Source organism: Theobroma cacao, chromosome 2, assembly GCF_053813885.1.
Source record: "Theobroma cacao isolate CCN51 chromosome 2, ASM5381388v1, whole genome shotgun sequence".
Classification (NCBI taxonomy): Eukaryota; Viridiplantae; Streptophyta; class Magnoliopsida; order Malvales; family Malvaceae; genus Theobroma; species Theobroma cacao.
This window is the reverse complement of record NC_142640.1, coordinates 39,734,707-39,761,123: the sequence shown is the minus strand read 5'-3', so window position 1 is coordinate 39,761,123 and position 26,417 is coordinate 39,734,707. Positions and strand designations below refer to the sequence as shown.

The window sequence follows — 26,417 nt, the reverse complement described above, 5'->3', positions numbered from 1 at the left end:
CTAATATCAATCAAATGAAAATGTAATAAGTTTAGGCAAGAAAGAGACCATTCAGCTATGAAAGAAGTTAGAACTAACTATGACTTTCCACGCAAATGCAACGAATCATTTAGTTCATTCAAATGCCAAACTTTTTTCTTCGGCCAATGAAATCAAACAGGGATGCTGCCAACCGATCACTTTAATTTTTAGCATAATCATTTTCATTTTTATCATATTTCTTTTCGGGGGGTTTGGTGCCTGCCAAGTAATACATTCTATGACTTCACCTTATAGTGAAGAACCACCAAGCTGTACATCTGGTGTCTCAATTTCAGTGGAGGAATGCCAAAAAGATACATAATCATTTGTCACTTATCAGTTCCCACATTGGCTGTTAAATATTAAATCAGTAAAGATTGTGACTCCATACTTTCTATCTTGATTATTTCTAGTTTTTTCCGCATTTGGGAGAAAAGGGCTGTTGAGTGTCAACCATGGTTGTGTCATGATAGTTACGAGTTAACATAATCCTGACGAAAAAAGAGCACTGGATTCTCGGCAACGCTAAGATTAAATCGTGGTCAGCAGGAAATATATACAGTGAAGGATCAAAAAGGCTGGTAAAGGTACACCGTCGACTCGGTGTTGCTTAAACCAAATCCTACGGTTCCCTTGAGATACTGCAGGTGCCCCTTTGTAAAACAGAAATTGTGTGGCAGTCAACTCCTTATAATATGAACACTTGACCGGAAATATCATACCTGTCAGGCCTGAAACTCAAGCTGATGATATGTTTTGTCTGACTCGTATTATAGGTAGCGGTCTCCTGTCACGGCCTATGTTTTCATACTACTATTTCATACTTTCATATCTGGCGTGAAGTACCGTCAGACAGAGACTTGGTTCATGGTCGTTGGCTGGATCTGACTTCAGTAAGCTTGTTACATTAGATGGACTTCTTGCTCAAAAAAAGGGAGGAGCCATCACTTTCAGATTTATATTGTTCAACAGATAACTGTTTTTGAATGGCCGCGATGTTGTTGCTTACTTAAAATCCCAAGCATATATCCTAGGTCGTTCTTGGAAGTTGGAACTTGAAACAAGCTCAGAGTTTGTCTCAGCTGTTGAGCAAGATCACAAGTTTGATTGATTGTGTTGTTCTTAGCACTAGATCTATGCCAAAAAAAAATGGTAGAAACCGATCTCAAACAATGAGAATAAGAGCTCCCTGCTGGTACTTGAAACCGGTTGATTCAATCTTAGTTGTCAATCAGGGTTCTTTCCATCCACATTTAATGACTAAAGACTAAATTGCAATCACAGAGATATGGATTAATAAAACACAACTCTAATCTCTTTTGGCATACTATTAAAATGTTCATTGTGGATTTGAATAGCTACAATATATTTTTCTACATATATATGGCAGGGAAAGGTGAGGGAAGCAACAGTTCGTCAAGACTGAGAAAGCCCCAACCTCTTCTCTTATCTCCTGCACCATTATTCACGTACCCCACCTTGAGGACAAGATTGAGGTATCCAAATACACAGCATATGACTCATCAATGACAGATTCTAGACGCGTTTAGCAATATGCCAATAATATCATGGCCTGTCTCCTCAATGAAAAACAATGCCTTCAAATGTACCTTTCGTTGCCCAGCGAGATGATGTATTTCTTACGTCTCTTTTCTGACCTTTGTTCATATTAAAGATTCTTGGTTTTTCCTGGGTGTTTTTAGATGATGCATGGTTCATCGACCCAAGGATGCCAGGCTACCGATGGATGTCAGTCTTGGTACCTATCTGTGAAATTACAAACATGAAAGGACACATGTTAAGACTAAGAAAACCAGTTTTTGCAGGACTACTAAATAGTAGAGTCTAAAATTTATATATAAGATATTTAAAATAATAACAATCAAAGCTAAAATAAAGGGCTTAAAACAAATTCCGAACTGAGATTCGATGGAGTAAATAACTGAAGGATATATGGCATAAATTGATTATCATCTTTAAGAAAGTTCCAGTACAACTTACAAAGATATTAAATTGTCCTGATGAGGTTAAGAGTGATTGTAATCACACTCATTATGCCCTACAATACACTCATCATGGTGCCCACCACCAGACAGACACCAAGCTTAAAACAGCAGAGCAATACAACCATTGGCATCACTACCTCTACCAGAACTGGCTATAATTTAAGTATCACTAGTAGTACCTCAACTTAAAAGTTAAGTATTCCATTGCAATTACAAAGAATTCCACATTATGCATTGCAATTAAAATAACAAAAATATATATTAACAGAAGTCCATGCATTGTTCAAATATTGAAGTTATGTAATTATTGGCATCAACAAACTAATTTTTGACCAAAATGAACAGAAAAATGTATGGAGTTTATACATATGTGTCAGCAGGTGATAGACAAGAATGCTTTACATTCATTGGCATCAAACATTTCATGTCGGAATTTGGATCAAAATTGAACTATGTGCAATTGAACACAAGGAAACAACAGCAGGAAATACCTTATCAAGAGGGCTTTTGCATGTTCTCTGTCCATGATAAAAGCCCGGCAGGGGTGTAGCTTTAAAATTAAGGCTCTGCCTTAATTTTTTGATCTCTGCATCTCTGTTATCCTGTGTCAATCGTATAGTGTGAGCAAAGCTCATTGTCTAAATTAGGTAATGATATGCCAGTAATTATATTCTCAAGAGTGATGACATTTTCTCTCTTTTAGAATCTGACAACCAAAGTACCTGTCAGATTTCTAAATTATATTATGTTTGATTAATTATGAGAGTTTATGAGCATGTGCAGCCATGTCTAGTTGATTACAATAATGAAAAGACCTGTCCTCACAAATGAAAATTAATGGTACCTTCGATTTTGTCTGGGGATATTTTCTCTCTGCTTCTCTACCATTGGGTTTTTCTTCCAATTTCTTGGAGAACTGAAATAAAGGATATGAGATGCTGAGATTCTAACTATAGACAGACAATGCACTCAATGTCAAGAAAAATTGTGTATGTTACACAAAAGGTAAGAGCAAGGAGTCTTCAGTGCATACCTCCTTTCTCCTGTCTTCCCGTTCATCAGTTTTCAAGCCAAAATAAGATGGAGCAGCCTTAGCATTCTTTTTCTCCATACCACTAACTCTAGGAGACCTGTCACAAATCAACCAATGCAACAATTTAAGAATTTTTCAAGATGATGGATGCTTTTAGACACATGCATAACTTCTGCTTATAAGTACTGATAGATAATACTTTAAGAATTATCCCCACTTCCTCAGAAAGTAGGGGAATAATTGAGAATATGAATTTAAATTAAGGCAAGTTCATGCAGACCTGCAAATTTAAGGCCATAAAGAAGCTAATTGTGCTTGAAGTATGAGTTTCCTAACAAGAATAATCATTTAAAGTGGTATGGTCCAATTGGTTAAATATTGGTTATCCAACTAAAAACTTGTTAATTGCTCAATCCCCACCACACCCCCAACTCTTTTTTTGCCTTTTATTCTTTCAGCTCATAAAGGAAAGATGCAGAGAAAGGAGGGAGAGAGAAAAAATAGGATTGACAGAAATGACGAAACTTGGTGATGATATGACAATCAATACTCCAGCTAGAAAAGAGGGAAACATAATTGATAGAAGAAAAGCAACTGAGCACAAGCCTCTTAACTTTCAAATATGCACTTTTACAAAAATAACTATTGAACAATATCTCTCTCTCAAACTCTCTTCAATTATGAGCAAATACTATGACACTTTCAGCTATGAGGATTAATTAACTTCAAATATGAGCTAATCCGTTAAACAATAACTAGAAGTAGCACTTAAGAAGTGAAGTTGAAGAAGAAAATGACATTAAATTCTGACAGGTCTATGGCTAATATACTAGATTACCCAAGACCCTAAAATCAATAATCCTCCATAGGATATTTGAGTTCTTACATGCTCAATGATTCCTTTTTCATATTTTCCACACTGTCATTACCCTATTAATATTAGTTTTGAAAGTGGAAATAGTGTACGCTTCAGAAAATAGGTCTAATGTTAATGTGATAGATGATAGCAGATACCTAGTCATCCAAAATAAAGAAGGATGGCAAACACCTATATATTGTCCATATCCAACATCAAATCTATATCAGGACTCAACTAGCAAGCAAATTTATAGATGCAAAGTATGCATTATATGCAATTGTCAGCTGAAATCCTTAAAGCCAAAACCTTACCCTCCATTCTCCTTTTGTGGAGTCATCAAAGTAGAAACTCTTGCTTCTCTCCCCTTTGCAGGCACCTGCCAGACAAAAATGGAAAGAAAAGTTCCACGAATGTGAATTTTTGTAGAAAATAGGGATGTCAGCTAGACCTTATGGATTAAAATGATAACACAATAACCTGTTTCGATGCTGCATATTGTTCCTGACTGGAAGGTTTCAATTGGTGATAATTACTCTGAAACGTCTTAAACGCTCGCTTGACAATGTCCTTATCCCCCATTTTTTCCATAATTAAAGATTTTCTTGTTGCAGGAAGGGAAACCAGTCCAGAATCTGAGGGACCCAAACTAAGGGACATGTGCAAGGATCTAGGAACCACTTTCTTGCTTTCTCCCATGGAAGGAATCTTGGTCTTTGGTAAAGAATAAGATGAAGTAGTCTTTGTTTTTAATGGTGTTCTAGATGCAGACGGTGTAGTAGGAGTTGATGTTGGCTTTGATGCTTTAGGTGTAGAAAATTGTGGTGTTTTAGTCACAGGGGATGCGGGTTTCTTCTTTATCCTTGTTTCATTTCTCTCCTTATTTGCTGGTGTAATCTAGACAAGCAAAATGAGATAAGAAGGCATCAAATGCCAGAATTGGAAGGTATACACAACAAGTTCAATGTAGTCAGGCTTTCCATTTAATAAATCAGATCAAAAACATGAACTCACCTTATCAGATTTTGCCAAATGACCCAACTTTAGGTTCTTATGTTTGAACTTTGGAGTGTCTTTTATGTCTTTTTCTGAGTTCTGTGGCAACTCCTTTTCATCTTGAGATCCCTTGGGAAGAGTTTCCACTGCTTCTTTTACCAAAACGGCTTCATCTGGAGCGGTTTCTTCCGATTCGATTAACTTTGGACTTTCCACTGCGCTATCCATTTCCTCTTTCTCTTCACTTTCTACTCTGCTATCTATTTTCTCTATCACTTGACTCTCCATTCTGCTATCTATTTTCCCTTTCACTCCCTCAGCCGATGAGTTTTGAGATTTGATGGCAAGTTCAGGCTCCTCGTTGTGCTCATCAAAGTGGGTGTTACTCACCTCACTTAGCCAGTTAGTTTCTTGCTTACCTCCTTCATTGGAGCACTGACCATTAGATTTACCAACTAGATCTCCACAATTCTGATCATCTGAGTTAAAGGGTTTACTTTCCATTGGCTTCTCCTGAGCCTGTAGCTCAGCTTTTCTTGCAGCAATCTTCTTGTAATGTTCTTCAAAGTAAGCCTTTTTCTTAGCAACTGATCCCGGAGTTGCACACTTCTCAACCTCCTCCAAGTACTTGTTTGGCGAGAAAGATGACCATTTCTCCCAAGAAAGCGAATCATTCTCAAATCTACCAAACGAGACTGACACTTCAAAAGCAGGATTTGAAGAAGCCATCTCCCCAATCTATTTACATGACATAAAAAACCAAAATTGAAGCATATTCTGGAGCAACAAACAGAATGACAACTCATAGCAACATCCAAAAACGAAAAAAGCAGCAATTATGAAGTGCAAATTCAATCAACAATCTAAGACAAACAAATTAAATTCGAGAAACAATAATGGAAGGTGAATTAAAAACAATGGGCCAACTTTTTTCCAGATCGAAAGGACAAAACTTATGTACCTTAACTTCTTTATTCGAAGCATCTACTATTGATTCACCCATTAAATTCTCAAAACACCAGGGGACTGGAACTTGAATTACCACAAAGCTATCGCATCAAGACACAAACTTTAAGCACACAATGGCCTGGCAGCTGGCATGGGCAGCCTCATTGATCCATTGGATCACACACTAACCCAAAGAATAAGCAATTCAGAATAAAGACAAAAAGAAGCCTTGAAAAATGGAACCAAATGTAAGAACTAAGAACAAAAGAATAATGGGGGCATGTGCTCGTGTCTGCATAATTGAGTTCTTGCACTTCCTACTATTATCAAAATCACCTTTTCATAGTAAAATGGCAACCTTTGTCTGTTTCTTGTACTTGTGGAAAGTCCCAAACAATAAACTCAATCATCCAAAAAACAAAAACAAAGAAGAAAAGGCAATCAATAGTGATGATAACCCATATATTACATTTCCAAAGATGATTTTTAACTTTGGGACCTTCTGATTAGTGCATGATTACTATTTCAAGTGGAAGAAAAAGTTGAAAAAAGAGAAAAGAGTTGTTTTAAGGTACTGTGTGAGAGTGGAGACATGACAATTTGGTTAAAAGATTAGTTGGATCAATAATGAGATTGATCAGAAAAGAAAAGCTGGGAACATTGAGTAAGCAAAAGGGCAGATGCAACAACAAATCCCCACAAATTTTTAATTATAATACATACCAACGAAAATTTGCAGTCAAAATTTCATTGAAAGAGTGATGAGAGACGAGCGTTGAAAAATGAGATAATAGATGGGTACGGCAGGGCCCACATTGGAAAGTGGCGAAGTAAAGATTGAAGGGAGTGCTTGTGAGAGACCGGCAGATTGACAGGTTTGCTTTGTTTGCTGAATTAAATATCAAGTCTGGCTTAGGACAGTTGTGGTTGTGATATGTGGACCCTTGGATTCATTTGGGTGAACTAAAACGATTTGTGCCATTCCCACTCTGACTGCCACATTATTGTTAATTGACAAAGAAAGGAACAAAATGAGATCAAACGGTTCCAATCTTCCATTTCACTCTGCCATTTCTACTCACAGAAATCATTTCCAGAGAGATGAAATGGTTGACATTGATCGAGCAGAAAAGGCGTTTGCTTTGGAGCAAAAAACACACAGATGACAGCGTTCCAGTCAGTTTTGGACACATCCAGCAATTTGGGTCTCGGGGGCTCTGTTGCGGATCCCTTTTTAACTTGCCTTGTTTTTTCCTCCTCTAATGCCTCTTAAGCTACTCAATCTCCTGTCAAAAGGTCAAAAAACAAATATCAATTCTACATAAAACATCACTGTCTAAAATCAACTATATATAACTTGTGTTTGCTTTTGGAAATTCACATCGCAGTTCCCAAAACTCTCCTATTCCAAAAGCCTCATAAAAAGGCCAGCATGAGCATCGGTTCCCTCTTTCTTCAACTATTCCTAGGCCTAGCTCTTCTTACGGGACTGGCTGAACCAGACCCTGACCCACTTCAAGATTTTTGCGTTGCAGATGCAAAATCACCTTTTTTTCTCAACGGCGCACCCTGTCTGAACCCAAGTCTAGCTCTTTCCTCCCATTTCACGACTTCGGCTCTAACCAAACCTGGTAACACCAAGGCTAATCCTTTCGGCTACAATGTTACATTTCTCACCCTTGCTAATTTGCCAGGAATTAACACCATGGGCCTAACCATGTCCCGCCAGGACTTAGCCCCTAACGGGCTTAATCCACTCCACTCCCACCCACGGGCCTCGGAAGTTACCATTTGCCTTCAAGGTGCTCTTCTCGTGGGGTTTGTGGATACCTCCAATCGCCTCTTCACTCAACAACTAGGGCCTGGTGATGCCTTCGTTTTCCCAAGAGGACTTGTCCATTATGTCTACAATCTGGACTCGAGGAACGCTTTGGCTATATCTGGGTTCAGCAGCCAAAACCCAGGTACACAAACAGCTTCCAGGGCCGCATTCGTATCCAACCCATTAATTCCTGACGAAGTTTTGGAAAAAGCATTTCAAATCAGCAAAAATGATGTTGCCAAGATACGCAAGAACCTTGGCGGGTGATTTAACTGATTACGTTGTTGTTGAAGTGGGTCATTGCAGATTTTTATTTGTTATCTATTCTGGTCATAAACATGATGGAGGACAAATGGTAGTTCAAGTCTTCTTTCACATAAAATAGACCTACCAACGGTCATATACTTGTGTATTGAGATTATTTTGAAAAAAAAAAAAAAAAAACCCATAATGAAGCTGTTATTATAGTTTGTTTATTAGGGTTGCTTGTGAAAGGAGTTTAACAAGAAATTCTACTTGAATTGAACTGATTAAGTGAAGAAAAACAAAATCAATAAGAAATTCTTTATTGTTGGCTGCAAAGATCAAGATGGAAAGGTTGCGGGTACCATTCCTTGAAGATCTGCATTATTAAATTTCGAAAGAAGCAATTATTGTGTTGAAATCTGGTAAACCCAATCATCACCTCCAGATCTAATTCCCTAAACCATGTTTCAACTCTTAAATAATTTATTTTTATTCCTTGCCCTTTTTTATTGTTTTCCATGTGAAAATATGGAGTGTGAACTGTGAGGCATGTGCCCATTTGGCAATTGAGAATGCGAAATCCATCCATAAACATAATCAATCACATCATATGTTAGGCTTATTGGAGAACTGTTAAAATGTCAACGCCAAAGGGCAAAGGGCAGAACAGTTCCAAGCCGAATTTTCTCAAGGACTCCGATTTTTCACAGGTGGAATGTGGTGGAGGCTGTAATGGATTAGTGGAGAAACACGGTCGAGGGGGCTCTCCTCAACGGCTTCTCCAGACCTTGTGCACCATCGACACGTCTGGCAACATAAATTAAAGCAGTCAATGTCAACCACGGTTGTCAAACTACTTGAAAACAGGGTTTAAACTAAAATCATCCACGTCTAAATTTCTTGGAAGCCAAAGATGCCGAAAAGCTCCGGGTGGGTCACGGAGTGGTTGAAAATTCTTACAAAAGGAAAGAGTGCGTGATTGAGTTCTTTTGGACCCCAACAAGGTCCCGTGAACACTTGATATAACGACATTTCACAAAAGCACACAGTTTTTCATTGTTTCGGGTATCTTCTCAACCCTGCTAGCTTTTTATTTCTTGAATGTTGTCTTGGCTTAGAATCATTGTTAAAATATGAAATGATGAAAAGAAACCAATCATAGTTTGATATCTGGCAACCATTACAATATTAAAGGTCAGAAAAAGGGCAAAATAAAAAGCAGAAAAGTAAAGCCACCGAACACCAATCCAGATACTTACAAGGGAAGCAGAAAATGAGAAACGGAAAATGAAAGAAAGAAACAATGAACAACCGAATGTTCTTCCTTTTTCTGAATAATGTTCTTCAATTACATACAAAGAAATCAACCCACCAAAATTGTTCCAAAGTATGGAACCCCCTCTGATGAAAGGTATTGATAATCCCATATGTAAATCACAAAAATAAATCCCAAGAAATAACAAAAAAAAAATCAATCTGTACACAACTCTATCAAAGAATCATCATCGTTTTGTAACAATGTAAAACAAAAAAGAAAAAGAATTATAACAAATAACTGGAAAACCCCAAGAATATTGAAGAACCAGTAGAAGAAGAATAAGAAGAAGACTGATCTTTGACTAAATTCCCCTTGTAAAGATCGTACGGTTCCCAAAGATGATCAAGCGGACAAGGCTTTCTGGCATCGAGTCTAACCCACGGCTTCCCTTTCCCACTCCAATGCAACAAACTTACCGCCCCTGGATGCAACGACCGACAAGAACCTCTAACATTGTCCCCGCCAAGCCCATGTTGGTTCCATCTATGATCAATCGCTTCCACATTCCCCGCAAATACAAGCAGAAACGGCGGCAATGAACCCAACTCGTAAATCCTTCGTTTCCTCTGTATTTCCATCCAATTCTCAATTCTTTTCCTATAATTCCCCTCTCTCCAACGAACCAAATCCATTACCATAACTCCCGTGTTGAAATAGCACGGCTTTCTCGATTGGAAGACCCGAGAAATAACCGGGTCGGACCAAAACCCGTCCGTGAAATACTTGGTGAAGTTGGCATGGCAATATTCGGGTGCGCCGATAACACGTGAGTTTGTCAGGGTTGTGTTCCAGAGTTTAAGAATGTCGTCGACGACGACCAGGTCTGAGTCGAGATAAATGACTCGGTCAACGCAGAGATCTAGGATGTCTCCGAGATAGTTTCGAGCGTAGTTGAGGGGGTTCTCGAGGGCTTGCCGTATCGAAGAAGAGATTAAGTTGATTACGGTGTCTTCCCGGAAGATATAGATTTTGAAGTTGAGTGAAGGGAACGTGGATCGGACGAGTTTGCTCAAGACTCTAGGACTGGCCGGGTCGAACTCGGCGGCTATGAAGTGAAAGAAAATGTTTTCTGGACAAGACGCGTGGCGGAGGACGGAGTGGACGGCGGCGATCGAGCCACGTAAATATTCGGAGTCTAAAGTCATCGCTACATGGACTAAAGAGGGATCGCAGGAGGAAACGACTTCTGTATTGACAGAAACCGGACATTCCACTCCGTTACGGTAATCCGGTGCCTCGGAAAAGCCGAACCCCAACCCATCTCCTCCGCTGATGGTCCGAATCCCAACACAAAACCGTGCCGAGAGCAAGAAATGAACAAGTAAAACGGCGGCGGCATATAAAATGGAACGCATTATTGTGAAGGGAAACCAAAACAAAACCGGAAAAAGACCGAGCGTTATTAATCGGCGGAGTTATTTGACAGAGAAACTTAGATGGTTGGCATTGTGGTGAAAGGGATAAATGGAAGCAGAAGAGAAAGAAAGGGATGGATGGATGTAGAGATCAAGGAGAGAGGTTTCAAGACTTTGGGAGAAAAAATCAACACGGTTTTGGGTTCATTAGAGGTGAAACGCGGCTTATTGATGAGAGAACAAAGAAGGGAGTTATTATTATCACCCAAAATGACGATTGCCTCTCCTGCTTTTCCCTTCCCTGGGGTTGTCCTCTCTCTGGTTATACCAGGGGTAATCAGAGGGAGGGAGGGTTGGGCTGTGTTTTATATGACAAGCGAAACCGCTTATCTACGGGAGGAAGGAAGGAAGGAAAGAATGAATGCGATGGGAGATTTGTTTTTTTCCTCTTTGCTCTCAAATGTTTTATTTAATGAGTTGCGGAGGAGGCGTGGGCACAACGCGCCGGGGAATCGAGTGCCAGAGCCGTGTTTGTGAATGTAAAGTTTTGAATTTGGCGTTGATTGCTTAATTACGCGGTCCCTAATCACAATTTCTCTCTTTCTTTTCTTTTTTAATTCTTATTTGAATCACTAATATTTCTGAATCAGGATTTGCGGATTTAAAACTCCGAAAATAATAGGATCTTAACACATTTTGTGAGTCAGGAGTTACCCATTGAAACACATGCTGATCTTAACAGGAAGATCTAAGCATGCAAATCATCATCTACCGATTTAAATGCAGCCAACCGATTTTTGCTTTGGGTTGCCTTGTTTAGCCTGTGTCCCCCATTACTATTGTAGATGCATATCTGCTTCTTCTTCTTCTTTTTTTTTTTTTTTTTGGGATAAAATCAAAAAACTCCATTCTAATCTATACTTTGACCCTTTCGTTTGGATTGTAATTTTCTTTTATCTATTAATAACAGTGTTAACATCTAAATATCAAAAGCATCTTTTCAAAATAAAATAAGTTAAAATATCCTTTTTAAAATGATTGGAAGGAGTCTTTGAATTTTACCCTTTCTTTGGTTTTGGTGTGGGCGAATGTATTAATGTAGGTTAAGGCCAAAGCTCTGCATTTAATTACCGAGGGAATCCTCAAAATGGAAGATTGGAAAGGAACATATTCCACAACTTGAATCATGTTAGTCAAAGGAATTCTTTGCCTCAATCCTACACAAAGCTACAATGTTAAATCACCGCTGAAACAGTACACAATGAAAGAGAGGCTTGATTTCAGTCCTAACTTAGCCACAAACATGATTGTAGTTTGTTAATTAGTAGTTTTGAGGGCATTAATTATAGTTTTATGTATCGTTACCTCGAAACAAGTGAAAAAAGGGCAACAACTTTTTCAGTGACAAGTCAATTGCCGAAGCCAATAGTGGAATGCCAGTTCATATCAATGAAAAATTAAATCCCATCAAGCTATGGCCTTCCGAGTTTCCCAAGTAAAAAAGAAACAGGTCCTTGGGATGGCCAGGCAGGCAGGCAGAGTCAGGCTCGGCCTCCCACTAATACGTTGACAGCTATGCATCCAACCCATCCAGCTGGTAGATGCCTAATTTCATCGTGATGTTGACCGATGGCTATGATCACCGCTCTCTCTTATTGGCCTGCTTTCTCCTCCGCACCACGTGATCACGTGCTTTCCACCCTTGGCCTATTTATGCTTCCATCCCACCCTTTTCATTTCTTTTAGAGATTTTTTTTTTATTTTATTTTACTGAAATGGGGAATATGCTACAGCATACAGCCCTGCACCCAACAGCAACAGGGTTTGTTATATTTTTGAGTAAGTCAAAATAACATTTGTAAAGCTCAACGGTCTTTTTCTCCACCCACTTAACCCAAAATAACAAGTTCCTTTCTCTGTCCTAAACATAAAGAAAAGACTTGTTGTCATCTCATTGCTAGAAAACGGTACATATATACCTTGCAAGATTTTGTTTTCAATATAAAAAGGGTATCTCACTTCAAAGTATATATATATAAAAAGTGCTACAAAATTTCATCTAAATATGAGGAATTACCTAAAGCAGTTGTATGGTTCAAAGGCATTGGTATTTGTTAAAGAAATTACCTAAAGCAGTTTAAAAGTATTGCACAGACCAATGAGTCTGGTGGATGCACTAAATAAAAATGCCAACTACTACTAGTACTAGTAACACTAACAACTAATGCGTGTTAGTTTACAATTTGCATATAATTTATCTATTTAAATCATAACTCTCGATTTTTTTTTATGTGAAAAAAATATTACGATTCCAACTGAAATTTTTTATTTCATCCTGGCCCCATCTTCACTATTTAAATTAGGATAAATTATTTCCACTTTCTTAAACTTTCATCCTAATTTGTCTTTTAAGTCTATTAATATTAAAAATGAACATTCTATTTTAAAATAATATATCACAAGACATCGCAATCCTGCTGTTACTTTACTATTTGAGTTTTCTAATTTAAGGATGTAATATGAATTTTATATCCATTTTATTAGAAAAATAACCAAAAACATACATAATCTAAAAAAAAAAGCACATAATTGGGAGAAAGAAAAAGTTAAAATGGACAGAAAAGATGAATCATTGGTTGAGTGGCCGTGAAGAGTCAGATTTGTTGATGCATTGTATGAGGATCAGAGAACCAATGCGGTGAACTTTCCGCCTTCCAACACTTCCCATCTCTTACCCTTCGAAACAACTTTTCGTGCTCACGACGGTAAATTAACTAACCACCCGCAACAGACCAAGTCGTTGAGTTGAAAAAACCAAAAGAAATGAAGCAATCAAAATAAAACCCAAAAGGAAGAAATTTCCTTACATTTTTAAGGTGTAGTCCAATAACATGTAAGGGGACTTACAGAACCTAACATTTATTATGTTGGACTAAAAGCAAAATGAAAATAAAAAAAGTAAAATACTTTGACTTTCTTAAATTTTAATTGAATTATATAAAAATTTATTAATTTTTAAAATAAACACTTTATTTTTTAAAAAAAATTATTTACTAAACAATTCAATCATTAATATTTTTATCAATTTACTGACGTGATAAGTTGAAAAAATAATTTTATCTTTATTAATTTATAATTACATTTATATAATTTTATTATTAAAAAAAACACTCTCCATTGAGAAGTACGAGATCAAGTGCTCCCTTAGGAGCCCCGATCAGGCTCTCTATGGGAGCATCGGGGGAACCCCAAATCGAGCTCTCTAAGGGAGCACCGGTGCTCCCCTGGGGAACCCAATGCTCCCTTAGGGAGCCCCGATCAGGCTCCCCAAGCCGGTGCTCCCCTTTCTTGGGGATGTTTCTTATTTTTTAATTATTTTATTATTTTTGTTAATTATATTTGTAATCTTGGAACGAAACATTCATTTTAAAAATTAATAAATTTTTGTGTAATTTTGATTAAAATTTTAAAAAATCAAAGTAGTTTACTCAAATTGAAAACATTAATGGTGTTTGGTTGGTCAGTCGTGACCACTTCATATCTTGAAGAGGACATCTTCAGATATTATTTTATCAAGTAATAATTTTGAACAGGTAATGGAAGGTAAAGAGTAATGTTATTAAAATGGGAGTGACTAGTGTGAGTGTGAGGTTTAAGTTGGAAATTTGGAGTGCAGCGTGCACAGATTCTGGGCACCAGCCCACCAACCCAACTTGCTGTAAATAAACAAGAAAAGGTTCGCGTTTTATTTGACCAAGACCTCGTTTGCCAAGTGATTAAAAGTTCCCAACATCCAAAAAGAAATATAATTCTCTACTTGCTGAGCTATAAACACTAAACCGCAGCGAAAGTTACCGAATAAATAATAGGTTACGCAGTGTCTGTCAGAGGGCATGTAAATCTGGGCTAAAATCTGATGGCCTGGCTTGTGTCAGAGCAAAGGAGACAGAGGTAAGGTTAAGTTAATTAAAGTCAGAAAAATGTGATATTTAACTGCACGTGTGGGTCTAGGGCAGGTAAATAACAAGTCTTTGGTTAGTGAATATTGAGATTAAAATAAGTGATTATTGGAAGATGGGGAAGTTGGGAAAGTAGGTGTCTTATTATTTTTTTATTTTTAATTTTCTGAATTGTATTTTGCATAGGATACTCTGTAGTTGTGCTAGAAGCCAGAACTGCTGCAGTAGCATCAGAACTAGAAAGGGGGGTGATCGATGAGGATGATGGTGAAATCAGGGGAGAGTACCGCCTTTAATAATACCTTCCGACCGTCGGAGATGGAACAGGAGAAAGAGACATTGGAATGGTGTGGGGCACGTGGCAAGTAGTTGAGTCAGTGGGGCGTCTTAAGCTCTTTTGTTGGTCCCACCACACAAGAGTATCTGAGAGCAAAGATTTGAAATCTTGTGGAAAAAGTTGTGCTACTGTGACGATTTTCCAGCTCGCCCGTGAAACTGGCGCGTTTCCTGCTGCCTGCTCTTCTTCACGGTTTACACATGAACTTACAGTAGTAATTTTCTTTAACATAATAATATCAAAATGTGAAGAAAGAAAGAAAGCCACTGTCAAATAAATATTCCAACCTTTGTCCTGCAATGGTATCCTTTTTCGCTTGAAATTATAAAAATGGATTTCAACATTGAAACTAGTTTTTTTAAAAAAAAATTTGTAAAAGGATTCTCTTTCCTTTTCTCTTTTCCGATCATATAATCATGGCCACCATTACCACCTCCTCCGCCATTCTTTATAAGCTCACGTACCATTTACTGAAATTCACGCTCTCTTACCCACATTCTACGGTCTCGTTTTATTCTCTTGTCATTTGTCATTGATTTTCCCAAGGAATTTTATGAATTTCCAAACCGACCATGCCGAAGCAAATAGTTACGTTCAACAAAAGGACTTTATGACAGACAATTACTTTTGTCAAGGAATCAGCACCGTCACAACCATTTCTTGTTCTACTTGTAGGCCAAAGCCTCATTGGTGCCGACAAAAAAGGGCAATGGGGTTGAGATCATCGACAATGTGATGGGGAAAGGTGGACTGTTGTCTGACTCTACTTCCACAAAGCATATCAATCATCACCAGATGATATATCCTCCGCGGTGTGGTCCAATGCAGGTGGTTTGGGAGGTCATCATCCCCATAACACCAACCACCGCCACCCCTAAAATGAAAAAGGTTGCCCAAGCTAGGGACCCAACACATTTCAGCCCAAGTTTTCAACATAATGAACCTGAATATACTTACCTTTGTACCCATAAAATGTGAGCATAAAATGCATTTCAAGAGAAGAATATTCAGATTGCAGAGGACAGAAGCATGCAATCAATCGTAGGAATGCAAAACGGTTGGCTCAATCAAAATACAACCATTCTGCCCATAAACTAGGGAAGAATCAAGTATTCTATACAAATTGAAGCCATTTAAGCCAAAGTCATCAACAGAGTGAACCTGAAGATATTTACCTTTTGTACTGATAAATGTCAGCATAAAATGCTCTTTCGCATTTCAAGAAAAGAATATTCATACATTGCAGAGCACAACGGCAACCTATTCAATAATAGGAAATGTAAAACGCTTGGCTCAATCAAAACACTACAATTCTGCCCATAAACTAGGGAAGAATCAAGTATTCTATACAAATAGAAGTGCAAAATCAAATTGGTAGCTGGGAAGAGATGGCCACCTTCCCTCTGTCCTTTATTGTTCTTCTTTCTTCCGAAAGATTGATGGTTGGGTAAAGAGTCAAAAAGAAGTGATGGGGTCAAAATACTCCACAGAAGTCTCAAGTTATGGAAGTGTAGCTCTAACTTCTTTCCTGTCTGCTCCAAACGACTGCAGTTGGAAAATCATGAAATCCCATCAGTATCAATTGGGATGAACAAAAACAATTGCTGCATTTCTAACTGAATGCGTCAGCATCCAATCACTTGAGCAAAATATAAATCTATACTCCATACCAAATGATGTACCAAAATAAAGAATACACACACATAATGTTGCATTGGGCTTCTGGTGTATCATTGGGCCAGGTCAATGGTCATCACCTTTATGCACAGGCACAAGAACTTGGAAGTGCCACATAAAATAATGCCTTATCTAAGCAATGAAGGTATTTAAGTCATAGGTCCAACCCATGTGATCAATAACTTTATTATCAGCAGCTAGGATCATCACGATAGATTGGTAACTTAACAATAAAAACCCGAAATTGGATAGTGTATGTTAATTATGCAATGCTTTAGCTAAAGGGATCATCATAGTAATTTTCAAATTGACATAGAAGCCGGCTAACTTTCTATGGTAATAGGTTGTGCATTTTCCATAAAGAACTTGACAAGAATAGGCTAACAAATAGGTCAATTTGGATTAACTAACTCTTCAGCAGAACTCTATATTTTAAGGATACTGTTCTTATCTCGCTGGAGGGCTAAAATTAAGCTTTAGTATTAAGCAACATTACTTAAAAAATAAAAAAGAAAAGCATTCATTATATGAAATTCACAGTTTACATAAGAGGCCTAAATAAGGTGCATTAGTAAAGATAATAGCGGGCAAACAATTAACGCTTATCTAAAGCAAATAATTCTTACCTCCACACCCAAACCTTTCACAAAGACATTTGTAAAGAGTTCAGAAGGTTCAGGCATTGGGCTTTCCTGGAATTAAAAAAAAGGAAAAGAATCAATGCTAAAAACCATCCAGTATCCACAAACGACTAGACAAAACTTTAAAATAATAATAATAAATAAAGAAATACACATTCAAATAAACTTCAGTAAAATCATTTAAATTGAGAAGTACAAAAATCAAAATAAGACAGCAAAAGACTTATTACCTTTGCTTGAGCAATTGCATCATCTACCTCTTTTCTCACTTCCTTCTCAATGTCCTGAAATCAGGTAAAAAAGGCACACTCAAAACAAGTACCTAACTACATTTCACTGCTAATAGATTCATATATGAACTCAGCTAACATACCTTCAACTCTTTCTCGGTAGCTAAATCATGAGACAATACCAGCTTCCTTATTCTTTCAATTGGATCACGCTCCTAGGAACATAACATCTAGGATGTCAGCTTTGTATTACCTTGATTAATATACAACATGAAATATCTAACGCTAAACAAATGAGTCCTTGGGAAAGTAAAGCTAATTTAGTATCAACCTGTCTCACACCACTAATCTCATCACGTGTTCGATAGGTGCTTCCAGGATCAGACATAGAGTGACCGTGGTACCTGTAAGTGTCCATTTCAAGAATCTGCATACAGGCATCAAGAATCAAAATAAATCTATTACGCAATAAAAGAGAAAAATAGCATGAGACTTCAAAAATGAAGTAGCACCAAAGGCATAAACATATCTCCCATCACATACTCAGATAAATGCATAGTACAATCATCCTGTTGATAAGAATGCAATTATCTTAACTTAGTGATAACTTATAAGCCCGTCGAAATTGGTAATAATATATTCTTAGGCATCAGGCCAGAATATAGTATTTCAAGACTTTAATTATAGCATCTTCTTGCTTTGAAATTAAAAGATACTATTATTAAAAAAATATATATCTGAAACAAAGACTTATAACCCAAAACCAGGTACTGATGCCACATTAATTACACATTAGAGAGCCATACAATAATTTCCCATAGCAAGCATTTACTATACTTTTCCCATTAGCAAATGTATGCACATCTTGAAGGTTAATGCGATTATCCATAAGCCCCAACTGATTTTAGGATAACTACTACTTTTGCTTCATATATGGTGTTGAACTTGGCTGGTAATCAGCATCCATAAGTCAAGCTTCCAACCCCATCATTTTTAAATGCTTGGATGCATTGTAGTTGGCTGAAAATTTTCAGTTTCCAAGAGTCAAAAGTCTGATCCCCGTCACACTCAATGATTCAAAAATTTTGATAGTTTGTCTCCCCCAAATTTCCTTCACTATCTTTGCTTGTTTTTTCTTCCTTTTGCCTAAAGGCGATTCGAGAATGTAGAGGGGATTTTGGGAATGGGTCGAAAGGTTTTAAAATATAAAAGAGAAGTTTGGTTGTCTCAAGAAAGAGAGGCAAGAGAAACAAGCGGAGTTTTCAGAGCAAGTGTAGTAGCTCTCAAGCAGTGGTGGGGGTAGGTGTGTGTAATGAGTTTTGGGCATCAAACCTCTTTGTAATCTTCATCTTGTTCCGGTTATGGTAATATTTCCTGAGCTTCTACCAGCGGACTTAGTTTTAAAATCAAACCACATAAATCCTTGCGTTTGTGCTAATTATTATTTTCACAGATCATTTCTTGATAAATGTTTGATATATTATTTTGATGAATTTACTTACTCATATTGACTTGTTTGGGCCAATTGTTTACATCAAATTGATATCAAAGCTACTGTTTCAACTGTCTTTCTAGTACTTGCAGAGTGGCTTGTGCTCTTGATATTTTGGTTGCTTGCATTGTTGATTAAATTGTTGATATGGTTGCCAATGTGTCTTTGGCCAAATATGAGGTTGAAAAGATAATATTCAATCTATGATGCATCAAGAGAACAGTTTTCTTTGCCATCCTTGCTTGTTCTTTCTTTCGTTTTGCCTAAAAGCGCAACACAAGAATGTAGGGGGATTTTGGGAATAGGCAGAAAAGTGTTGAAATATAAAAAAGAAGTTTGGTTGTGTCTTGAGAAAGAGAGGCAAAAGAAAATGAAAAAAACAAGAGGAGCTTGAGAGCAAGTGTAGTAGCTCTCAAGTGGTTGTGGGGGAAGGTGTGTAGTGAGTTTTAGGTATCAAGACTCTTTTTAATCTTCCTCGCTTCTATTATGATGGAATTTCTCATAGCTTTTACCTATGGATATAATTTTAAAACCGAACCACATAAATCCTTTTGCATATTTTTTTGGACAAGGCTTTAGGTAGCAGAGATAAATTGTTAAACATGCTTTTGGAAGAACAAAATTGGAAAAGGTACATATTGCCATCTTGCTTAGTCTTGGAGATGAGGTCTAACAAGATATAGGAGATGAGACTACTGTGCCTGGTTTGTGGCTCTGATTAAAGAACAATTATATGACAAACAGTGACAAACTGGCTCTTCCCCAAACAGTGGCTATACTCTCAAAATGCAGGAAGGTAGACATATATCCCACCACCTTGATGCATTTACTTTTATTATTAAGGATCTCAATAACATAGATATTAAAATTGATGACAAGGACGAAACTTGGGAGTGTTTTATGTTCTTTGTCACCTTCATATGAGAATTTTGTTGGTATTTTGCTTCATGATCATAATGGCATTCTCAAAGAGGTGAACAATGCCTTGGGTTCCACTGAGTTGAAAAAGAAAGTAAGGCACATGAGAACAATCAGGGTGAAGATTTAGTTAAACCAAGGAGATCTAAGTCAAAAGGAGGTAATTCAAGAAAAATGCTTGTTTGAAGAGATGGAAAAAAGTTGATTACTAGGTGCACACAAAAAATGGTGCAAATGTGGTAAATGCATAGACTCAAATAATGTCGACACTATTTTGGTAGTATCTAACATACATGTTAATTATAGATATATTCTCAATACAAGTACCACATTTCATATTAGCATGTCCAAAGTAATAAATTGATTTCCTTGAGTACTTTGAACAAGAATTTCCTTACGTACTATGAGTATCAACAAATTCTCAGATGGACATGGAAAAGAACACAAAACAATCAAACAAGCTTAATCCTCATCATCAATTTAAATATCAATATTGTTGAGATCCATAATAATAGAAACTAAACTAAATATATCAGGATGCTTGGATATAGGTGCATGTTTCTCCATTTTGAGGGTGTAAAGTAAAGGCGTTCACAAGATTAACTACCTGCCCAACCTGTAAGCCTGCCCATTCCATTTAACATTTGGGCCAAACTCGGACGAATTATTTTGAAGTTAAGCCCAACCTAGCTCAACTTGATAATAATTATTTATTACTGTTATATAAACTAGGATGGTGCTCGTAGCTACGTTACGAAAAAGATCATTAGAAATGTAAATTATGTTGGAGTGGACTTCAATTTGGTACCTTTAAAAGAGTTCGTAGAGAAAGCTATATTGTATTAGTCAACTGTATCAATGTATGGTTTTTACTGATAGAGGAAAAGATAAACTAGTATTAATGAAAAATAGTTATTTGCTCTGGTTTCAATTACTAGAAACTTGCACTTACATATATGATTATAAAACAATACTTATCCAAAGAAAACAATAATCCTATCAAAGATTGTTAGATGTATAATAAAATATTAAGAAATGAGTATATATAACATGTACTATTGACAAATTAAGATAAACAGTTGTACAATATAAAGCAACCGTATAATGTAAAAATCCTATTAATGCAAAATAGTTACTAATTTTTAATAATATATCTTTTATATATAAAATGAATGGCTAAAAGTTGTCAAATTCAGTTGATTTATTTATTCAAAAATGATTGTGCTATGTATATTAAGAAATAAGTAAACCTCGATTTTTTTATTTTGTTCAATGAATTGAATGAATATTTATTAGAATTTAAACATTCATGTATAAAAAAGATGTTTAAATACTATGAATTCAAGTTCATGCAAAATAAGAAAATATAAATAAAAAATAATATTAAATTACAATTGATAAATATTAAATGAATCTATATTTTAAACATTAAAAATTAAAAATTATAATTGTCAAGTATTTTTTTACTAAAATAAATAAAAATAAAAAAAAATCCTTCAAATGTGAAAAAAACAATGCAGCTTTGACATAAGGTGTAAAAAAATATTAATTCAATTGAAAATGACAACCAATTGACCCAATTAGTTATCTTAATTAAAACATAATTTATCCCAAAAAGACAATAATCCTATCAAAGATTATTAGATGTATAATAAACTATTAAGAAATGAGAAAATATATAACTTATATTATTAACAGATTAAAATAAACAGTAGCAGAATATAGAGCAATAGTATAATGTAAAGATCCTATCAATATAAAATAGTTAGTAATTTCTAGTATTATCTATCTTTTATATAAAAAATGAATTACTAAGGGTTATCAAATTCAATTGATTTATTTATCTAATGATGACTGTATGCCATGTATATTAAGAAATGAGTAGGCCTTTTTGACTTTTTTATTTTGTCCAATGAATTGGATGGATGTTTATTAAAATTTAAACATTCATGTACAAAAGAAATACCTATATACTATAGATTCAGGTTGATGCAGAATAAGAGAATATAAATAAAAAATAATATTAAATTACAATTGATAAATATTAAATGAATCTATCTTATTAGCATTAAAAGTTAAAAATTATTGTTTAGAAATATTTTTTACTAAAATAAATAAAAGTAAAAAAGAAAAAAGAATCCTTTAAATGTCAAAAACAATGTAGTTTTAACAAAAGGTGTAAAAAAAATTAATTCAATTGAGAATGACAAATGTCAATCAATTGACCCAATCAATTATCTTACTTTTATATAATGAATTAGATGGATATTTATTGGAATTTAAACATTCATGTATAAAAGAGATATCTATATGCTATAAATTCAGATTCATACAGAATAAGATAATATAGGCAAAACATAATATTAAATTGCAATTGATAAATATTAAATAAATCTACCTTCTAAGCATTAAAAGTTAGAAATTATTGTTTTTAAGTATTTTTTATTGAAATAAATAAAAGTAAAAAAACAAAAACAAAACCTTCCAATGTAAAAAACAACGCATTTTTGACATAAAGTGTAAAAAAAATTAATTCAATTGAGAATGACAAATGTCAATCAATTGACCCAATCAGTTATCCTACTTTTATATATATTATAGATATGTAAGTCATTAGGGTTTTTCATCTGTAGTTGAGCATGCATCACATTCTTCCTTCCATTCTTTTTCTTAATTTGTTTCGCTCTTATTACCTTTTTGAATCCATATGCATATTCTTGTCTTGATCTTCTCCTTTTCTTTCTCTATTTAAAACTCTTTTTTGTTGCCTTTCCACACCATGCCCAAAGTTAATGTTAACAACTCATCCATTTTTAAGAGTGTTGATATAAGACAAGATTGGAACAAAAGTGGGGTTATGCTCTTCCTTTCTGGCTGCATCTTTTTTTCTATATTCATAATTTTTTTTTTAGACTCATATTATCCTATTATCTAATTTGTTCTTTTTTGACATTTATAATGATATAGTTGACTGTTTATGTTATTCCTTTTTAGTATAAACCCAGCTTAATAGTTGGAAAAGTTATCAATTTTTCCTTTCCTTTGTTTGCTAATAAATAAGAATAGCTATGTCTTGTTATATTTTCTTTTCTTTTAATAGCAATATGAGTTTTGTTAAGAAAAAAACAAAATGCTTCATGTTCTGGAAGGTCAAAAGCAGTTTACCAAAAGATCAATCGGACAAGTCTAGTGTAAAGTCGTTGCTGGAGGTAAGGCTAGTTTGTCAGTTTTTTGTCATATACTTGCTCATTAACAGAAGCTACAGACTGAGCACTAAGGTACCACCCTTCTTGTCATACCTTATCTACAAGACTAAGCAAGATGGCATTATGTGCGTTTTCCAAGATATCATCTTTTTTATCCTCTTAAGGTGTATTTGAAAATTTATCTATCACCCAAAGCGTTACATAGTCCTACTAGACCAATATCGTCCACAACCCAATGTGTAATAGATTGAAACTTTCTTCCTAGTGAACTTCTCAACCTCATATCTGATCGAAAACACATTTGCAGCCATACCAACAATTAACAATAGCTTAGATCATACAACAATTTAACAATAGCTTACATCATACAACAAAAGCAACTAAAATATAACAAGCACAACTCACTTTGCAAATACCACAAAGTTAGTTGAAATGACAACTCTGATACTAGTTTGATGTAAGTGTCATGCTAAGCACTTCAAAGGAAGTAGCCATGGTGCTTCAATCCCACATTGGCCAGGTACGAGGGTCTTGAAAAACTAATAAGCATGGACATCATACACCTATCAGGTTTAACCTTGTGGGATGAGGGTAACGGCTCCATGAAAAAAAGTGGTATCAGTACAAGCCTAACTTAGACCCAATCCACAATAAGCACCTCTATAAGGGAGGCAGGCAAGGTGGCCGATAGCAACAAGCACGTCGCCAGATTGGGTGGGGTAGAATGTCATGCCAAACACTTCAAAAAAGTAAAAGGGTGCTTCAATCCCACATCAGACTGATAAAGGATCTTGGAAAGCTTATACGCATGAGCGCAACACACCCTATTAGGTTAACCTTTTAAAGAGAGTAATGGCCCCGTGAAATAAGCACCAACCTAAGTAGTCATTTGGCACCCTTCTTGTTTTCTACTCTCTATTTTTGTTTCTTAGTACTAATATTAATAAAATTTATTTAATTTGTGAATATATAAAAATTCTAATTGCATCAAATAACTTTCATTAAAGATGTTTTTTTATTACAAATATCAATAATATTTATTCATATTATTAGTAAGAATTCCAATTGCATTGAATGATTCTTAATTCTAATAGTATTCTAGTCTCAAGGAGTGAGCTTTTCCCAATCTCAAGGCTTGCAATGTGATACAAACATTCATGTTTCACTATATGTCCAGATAAAATTATCAGCACTCGAAAATTTACAGTTTGGAGAAATAACAATATTCCAAGAAAGAGTTCCATTCCCTAACTTCTTGTTTGAAGGTTGTGAACTAAAGATTGGTTAATCCAAAAAGGTATTCTAAATGAATCATGCCTTCTTAGTCAAATTGTAGATGAGATAATAATAACTTATTCTTCAAGTGTATCAACCATAGAGAGGACTCGTAGAGTTAAAATAGAAGGTTAAGCATGTACAAAGGGGGATAGAATGTGTGTGCTCCCAAAATTAGACAGATAATAATAACTATTCTTTAAGTGTGATTAATTATGCAGAAATGAATTTGACTGTTTACTATCTTTGAGAGCCAATAAGATAGAACAAATTAAACAAATATCAAGATCTTACAAAAAGTTAAGAGTAACAAAGAAAATCAAAGAAGCAATCAATTAACACAAAATAATATAAAAAATGGCCAGCACAAGAATGAAGACAAAAATAAAGTCAAGAGCTGGATAAATAAACTTACAATTGGTCCATTCTTCAAGGCATGTTCTTTGGCAAACTTGCAGGCTTGCTTCACAGCAAGGGCATCCATGCCATCCACCTACAAGATATGAAGCACATGACAAACAGAATTAAACTATGGTAAAATGGTACATTATTGTCTATCATCAGGCAAAAGGAATTTAAACATATATTTTCTCAAATGCAGACATGTAACAGCTTAATATTGAGTATTTCAAAAACTATATCTCTATAGTTTTGGCACAAAAGGATTTCACTTTATAGATCTACTAGAACACTATTTCTTATTCTTTTTGTATCAAACCCCAAAACCTTAGAAGAAAACAAAGTTACATATTAAGAAACCAAAAGTATACAAACCACTTGAGATTCTGCATTTTAAAACTTCAATCAATCAGTTAAGTTCTAATGTAAAAGGAAAATGATAACAAAACCATCAATATTCATTTTAAATCAGCAGAAGAAGCAGTTCTTTGAAACTCAAAATGACCACCATCACAGTTTTCAGCATTCAGTAGTAAGACACTACTGATCATAGTCACTTCAAATACCACTAACATCTAAATCCTAAATTCAATAATGCTAAAATCACAATAACATTTCCAAAGAAACAATAAATTAAAACTCAACAAAACCATTATTATCTCAACAAACCAACTAATTCTCACCTTCAAACCAGGAACATAATCACCACGTTTGTAATACGCAGGACTCTTCGCAGCTCTCCACTCTGCCGTCCCCATACCATCTGTACAGTTATATCAAATAAATAAAACAATCCACAAAAAATACTTAAGTTTATAAACCAATAAAATTCCATTCCAATTCAAATTCCTTACAGTGATTATTCTCGCAGATCAAAATTGCAGGCAGATCCCAAAGCGCAGAGATATTCAAAGCCTCAAACAACTGCCCTTGATTAGCAGCCCCGTCACCATACAAAGCAAAGGTCACATTCTCGTCTTTAGAGTACTTTTGCGCAAACGCCAAGCCACATCCTAACGGAACCTGAGCTCCAACAATCCCGTGTCCGCCATAAAAATTCGAATCCTTCTTGTAAAAGTGCATCGAACCTCCTTTGCCCCTAGAACATCCAGCCTGGCGTCCCATCAGCTCTGAGAAAACCTCCAGCAGGGTCCCACCGCGACCGACGAACGTGCAGTGGTCACGGTAGGCGGTTATGATGCAGTCCTTCTTGGTTATGGCAGCTTCCATGCCGACGGCAACAGCTTCTTGGCCGTCGTATAGGTGGCAGAAACCGCGGATGAGTTTGGCCTTGTAGAGTGAGTCGGCTGCGATCTCCATCCGCCGCATCAGCGCCATGTCTCGGAAGAAGGTGAGGAGTTCCTTCGGATTGGTCTCAACGGAACGTGAGGGGGCTTCGCACTGATGAGAGGTGAAAGGGACGGAGGTCTCGACGGTTATGGGAGTGGTGTCGGTGGAGATCGGGCGGCGGAGGGAGATGGAAGATGAGAGGGGTCTGAGAAGAGCAGCGGAGCGGGAAGAAGAAGTGGCGAGGTGCGATAGAGCCATCTCGACCGTTGGATTCGGAGAGGTTGGTCCGATCTAGGATGCGAGGGGGTTTTAGGGGGAGCAAAAGAAACTAGAAAAGAAAGGCGAAGAGGGGGGTTTGGTGAAGAAGGGGTTTGGTGGGGAAATGCGGGGGA

The 26,417-nt window shown here is 36.1% G+C and overlaps 4 protein-coding genes and 1 long non-coding RNA gene across 5 annotated transcripts; 2 read left to right on the top strand and 3 right to left on the bottom strand.

The window, feature by feature from the left end:
* Positions 1-1,314: 1,314 nt before the first annotated feature.
* LOC18609346 (neurofilament heavy protein) lies at positions 1,315-6,557 on the bottom strand. The gene is made up of 9 exons (XM_007044407.3): positions 6,197-6,557; positions 5,874-6,044; positions 4,931-5,650; positions 4,397-4,813; positions 4,231-4,295; positions 3,061-3,157; positions 2,872-2,943; positions 2,519-2,629; positions 1,315-1,788 (listed from the first exon to the last, which is right to left on the bottom strand). The coding sequence occupies exons 2-9, from the start codon at positions 5,913-5,915 to the stop codon at positions 1,759-1,761; spliced, it is 1,554 nt and encodes a 517-aa protein (XP_007044469.2). The 5' UTR covers positions 5,916-6,044; positions 6,197-6,557; the 3' UTR covers positions 1,315-1,758.
* A 661-nt stretch (positions 6,558-7,218) lies between these two features.
* GLP7 (germin-like protein 7) lies at positions 7,219-9,189 on the top strand. The gene has a single exon (XM_007044403.3). It carries the CDS (start codon positions 7,293-7,295, stop codon positions 7,947-7,949), a length of 657 nt encoding a protein of 218 aa, XP_007044465.2. The 5' UTR covers positions 7,219-7,292; the 3' UTR covers positions 7,950-9,189.
* A 27-nt stretch (positions 9,190-9,216) lies between these two features.
* Positions 9,217-11,034, bottom strand: LGT8 (glucosyl transferase family 8). The gene has a single exon (XM_007044402.3). It carries the CDS (start codon positions 10,599-10,601, stop codon positions 9,471-9,473), a length of 1,131 nt encoding a protein of 376 aa, XP_007044464.2. The 5' UTR covers positions 10,602-11,034; the 3' UTR covers positions 9,217-9,470.
* Positions 11,035-14,263: 3,229 nt separating this feature from the next.
* On the top strand, positions 14,264-15,159 carry LOC18609343 (uncharacterized). The gene is made up of 2 exons (XR_001926407.2): positions 14,264-14,552; positions 14,747-15,159. It is a non-coding gene; the product is annotated as an uncharacterized LOC18609343 (long non-coding RNA).
* A 914-nt stretch (positions 15,160-16,073) lies between these two features.
* Positions 16,074-26,417, bottom strand: LOC18609342 (pyruvate dehydrogenase complex E1 alpha subunit). Its single transcript, XM_007044399.3, has 8 exons — positions 25,590-26,417; positions 25,419-25,498; positions 24,752-24,829; positions 17,777-17,872; positions 17,589-17,660; positions 17,446-17,499; positions 17,201-17,266; positions 16,074-16,442 (listed from the first exon to the last, which is right to left on the bottom strand). The coding sequence occupies exons 1-8, from the start codon at positions 26,281-26,283 to the stop codon at positions 16,398-16,400; spliced, it is 1,185 nt and encodes a 394-aa protein (XP_007044461.2). The 5' UTR covers positions 26,284-26,417; the 3' UTR covers positions 16,074-16,397.

Excerpts from the sequence above, each read along its gene's own strand:
- GLP7 (XM_007044403.3), top strand. The coding sequence starts at position 7,293 with ATGAGCATCGGTTCCCTCTTTCTTCAACTATTCCTAGGCCTAGCTCTT.
- LGT8 (XM_007044402.3), bottom strand. The coding sequence starts at position 10,601 with ATGCGTTCCATTTTATATGCCGCCGCCGTTTTACTTGTTCATTTCTTG.
- LOC18609342 (XM_007044399.3), bottom strand. The coding sequence starts at position 26,283 with ATGGCTCTATCGCACCTCGCCACTTCTTCTTCCCGCTCCGCTGCTCTT. Across the intron at positions 17,661-17,776 it reads AGATTAGTGGTGTGAGACAG|GAGCGTGATCCAATTGAAAG; the intron begins GTTGATACTAAA and ends TTATGTTCCTAG. Across the intron at positions 17,500-17,588 it reads CTACCGAGAAAGAGTTGAAG|GACATTGAGAAGGAAGTGAG; the intron begins GTATGTTAGCTG and ends ACCTGATTTCAG.
- LOC18609346 (XM_007044407.3), bottom strand. The coding sequence starts at position 5,915 with ATGGGTGAATCAATAGTAGATGCTTCGAATAAAGAAGTTAAG. Across the intron at positions 5,651-5,873 it reads CTTCGAATAAAGAAGTTAAG|ATTGGGGAGATGGCTTCTTC; the intron begins GTACATAAGTTT and ends TCATGTAAATAG. Across the intron at positions 4,296-4,396 it reads AATATGCAGCATCGAAACAG|GTGCCTGCAAAGGGGAGAGA; the intron begins GTTATTGTGTTA and ends TTTGTCTGGCAG.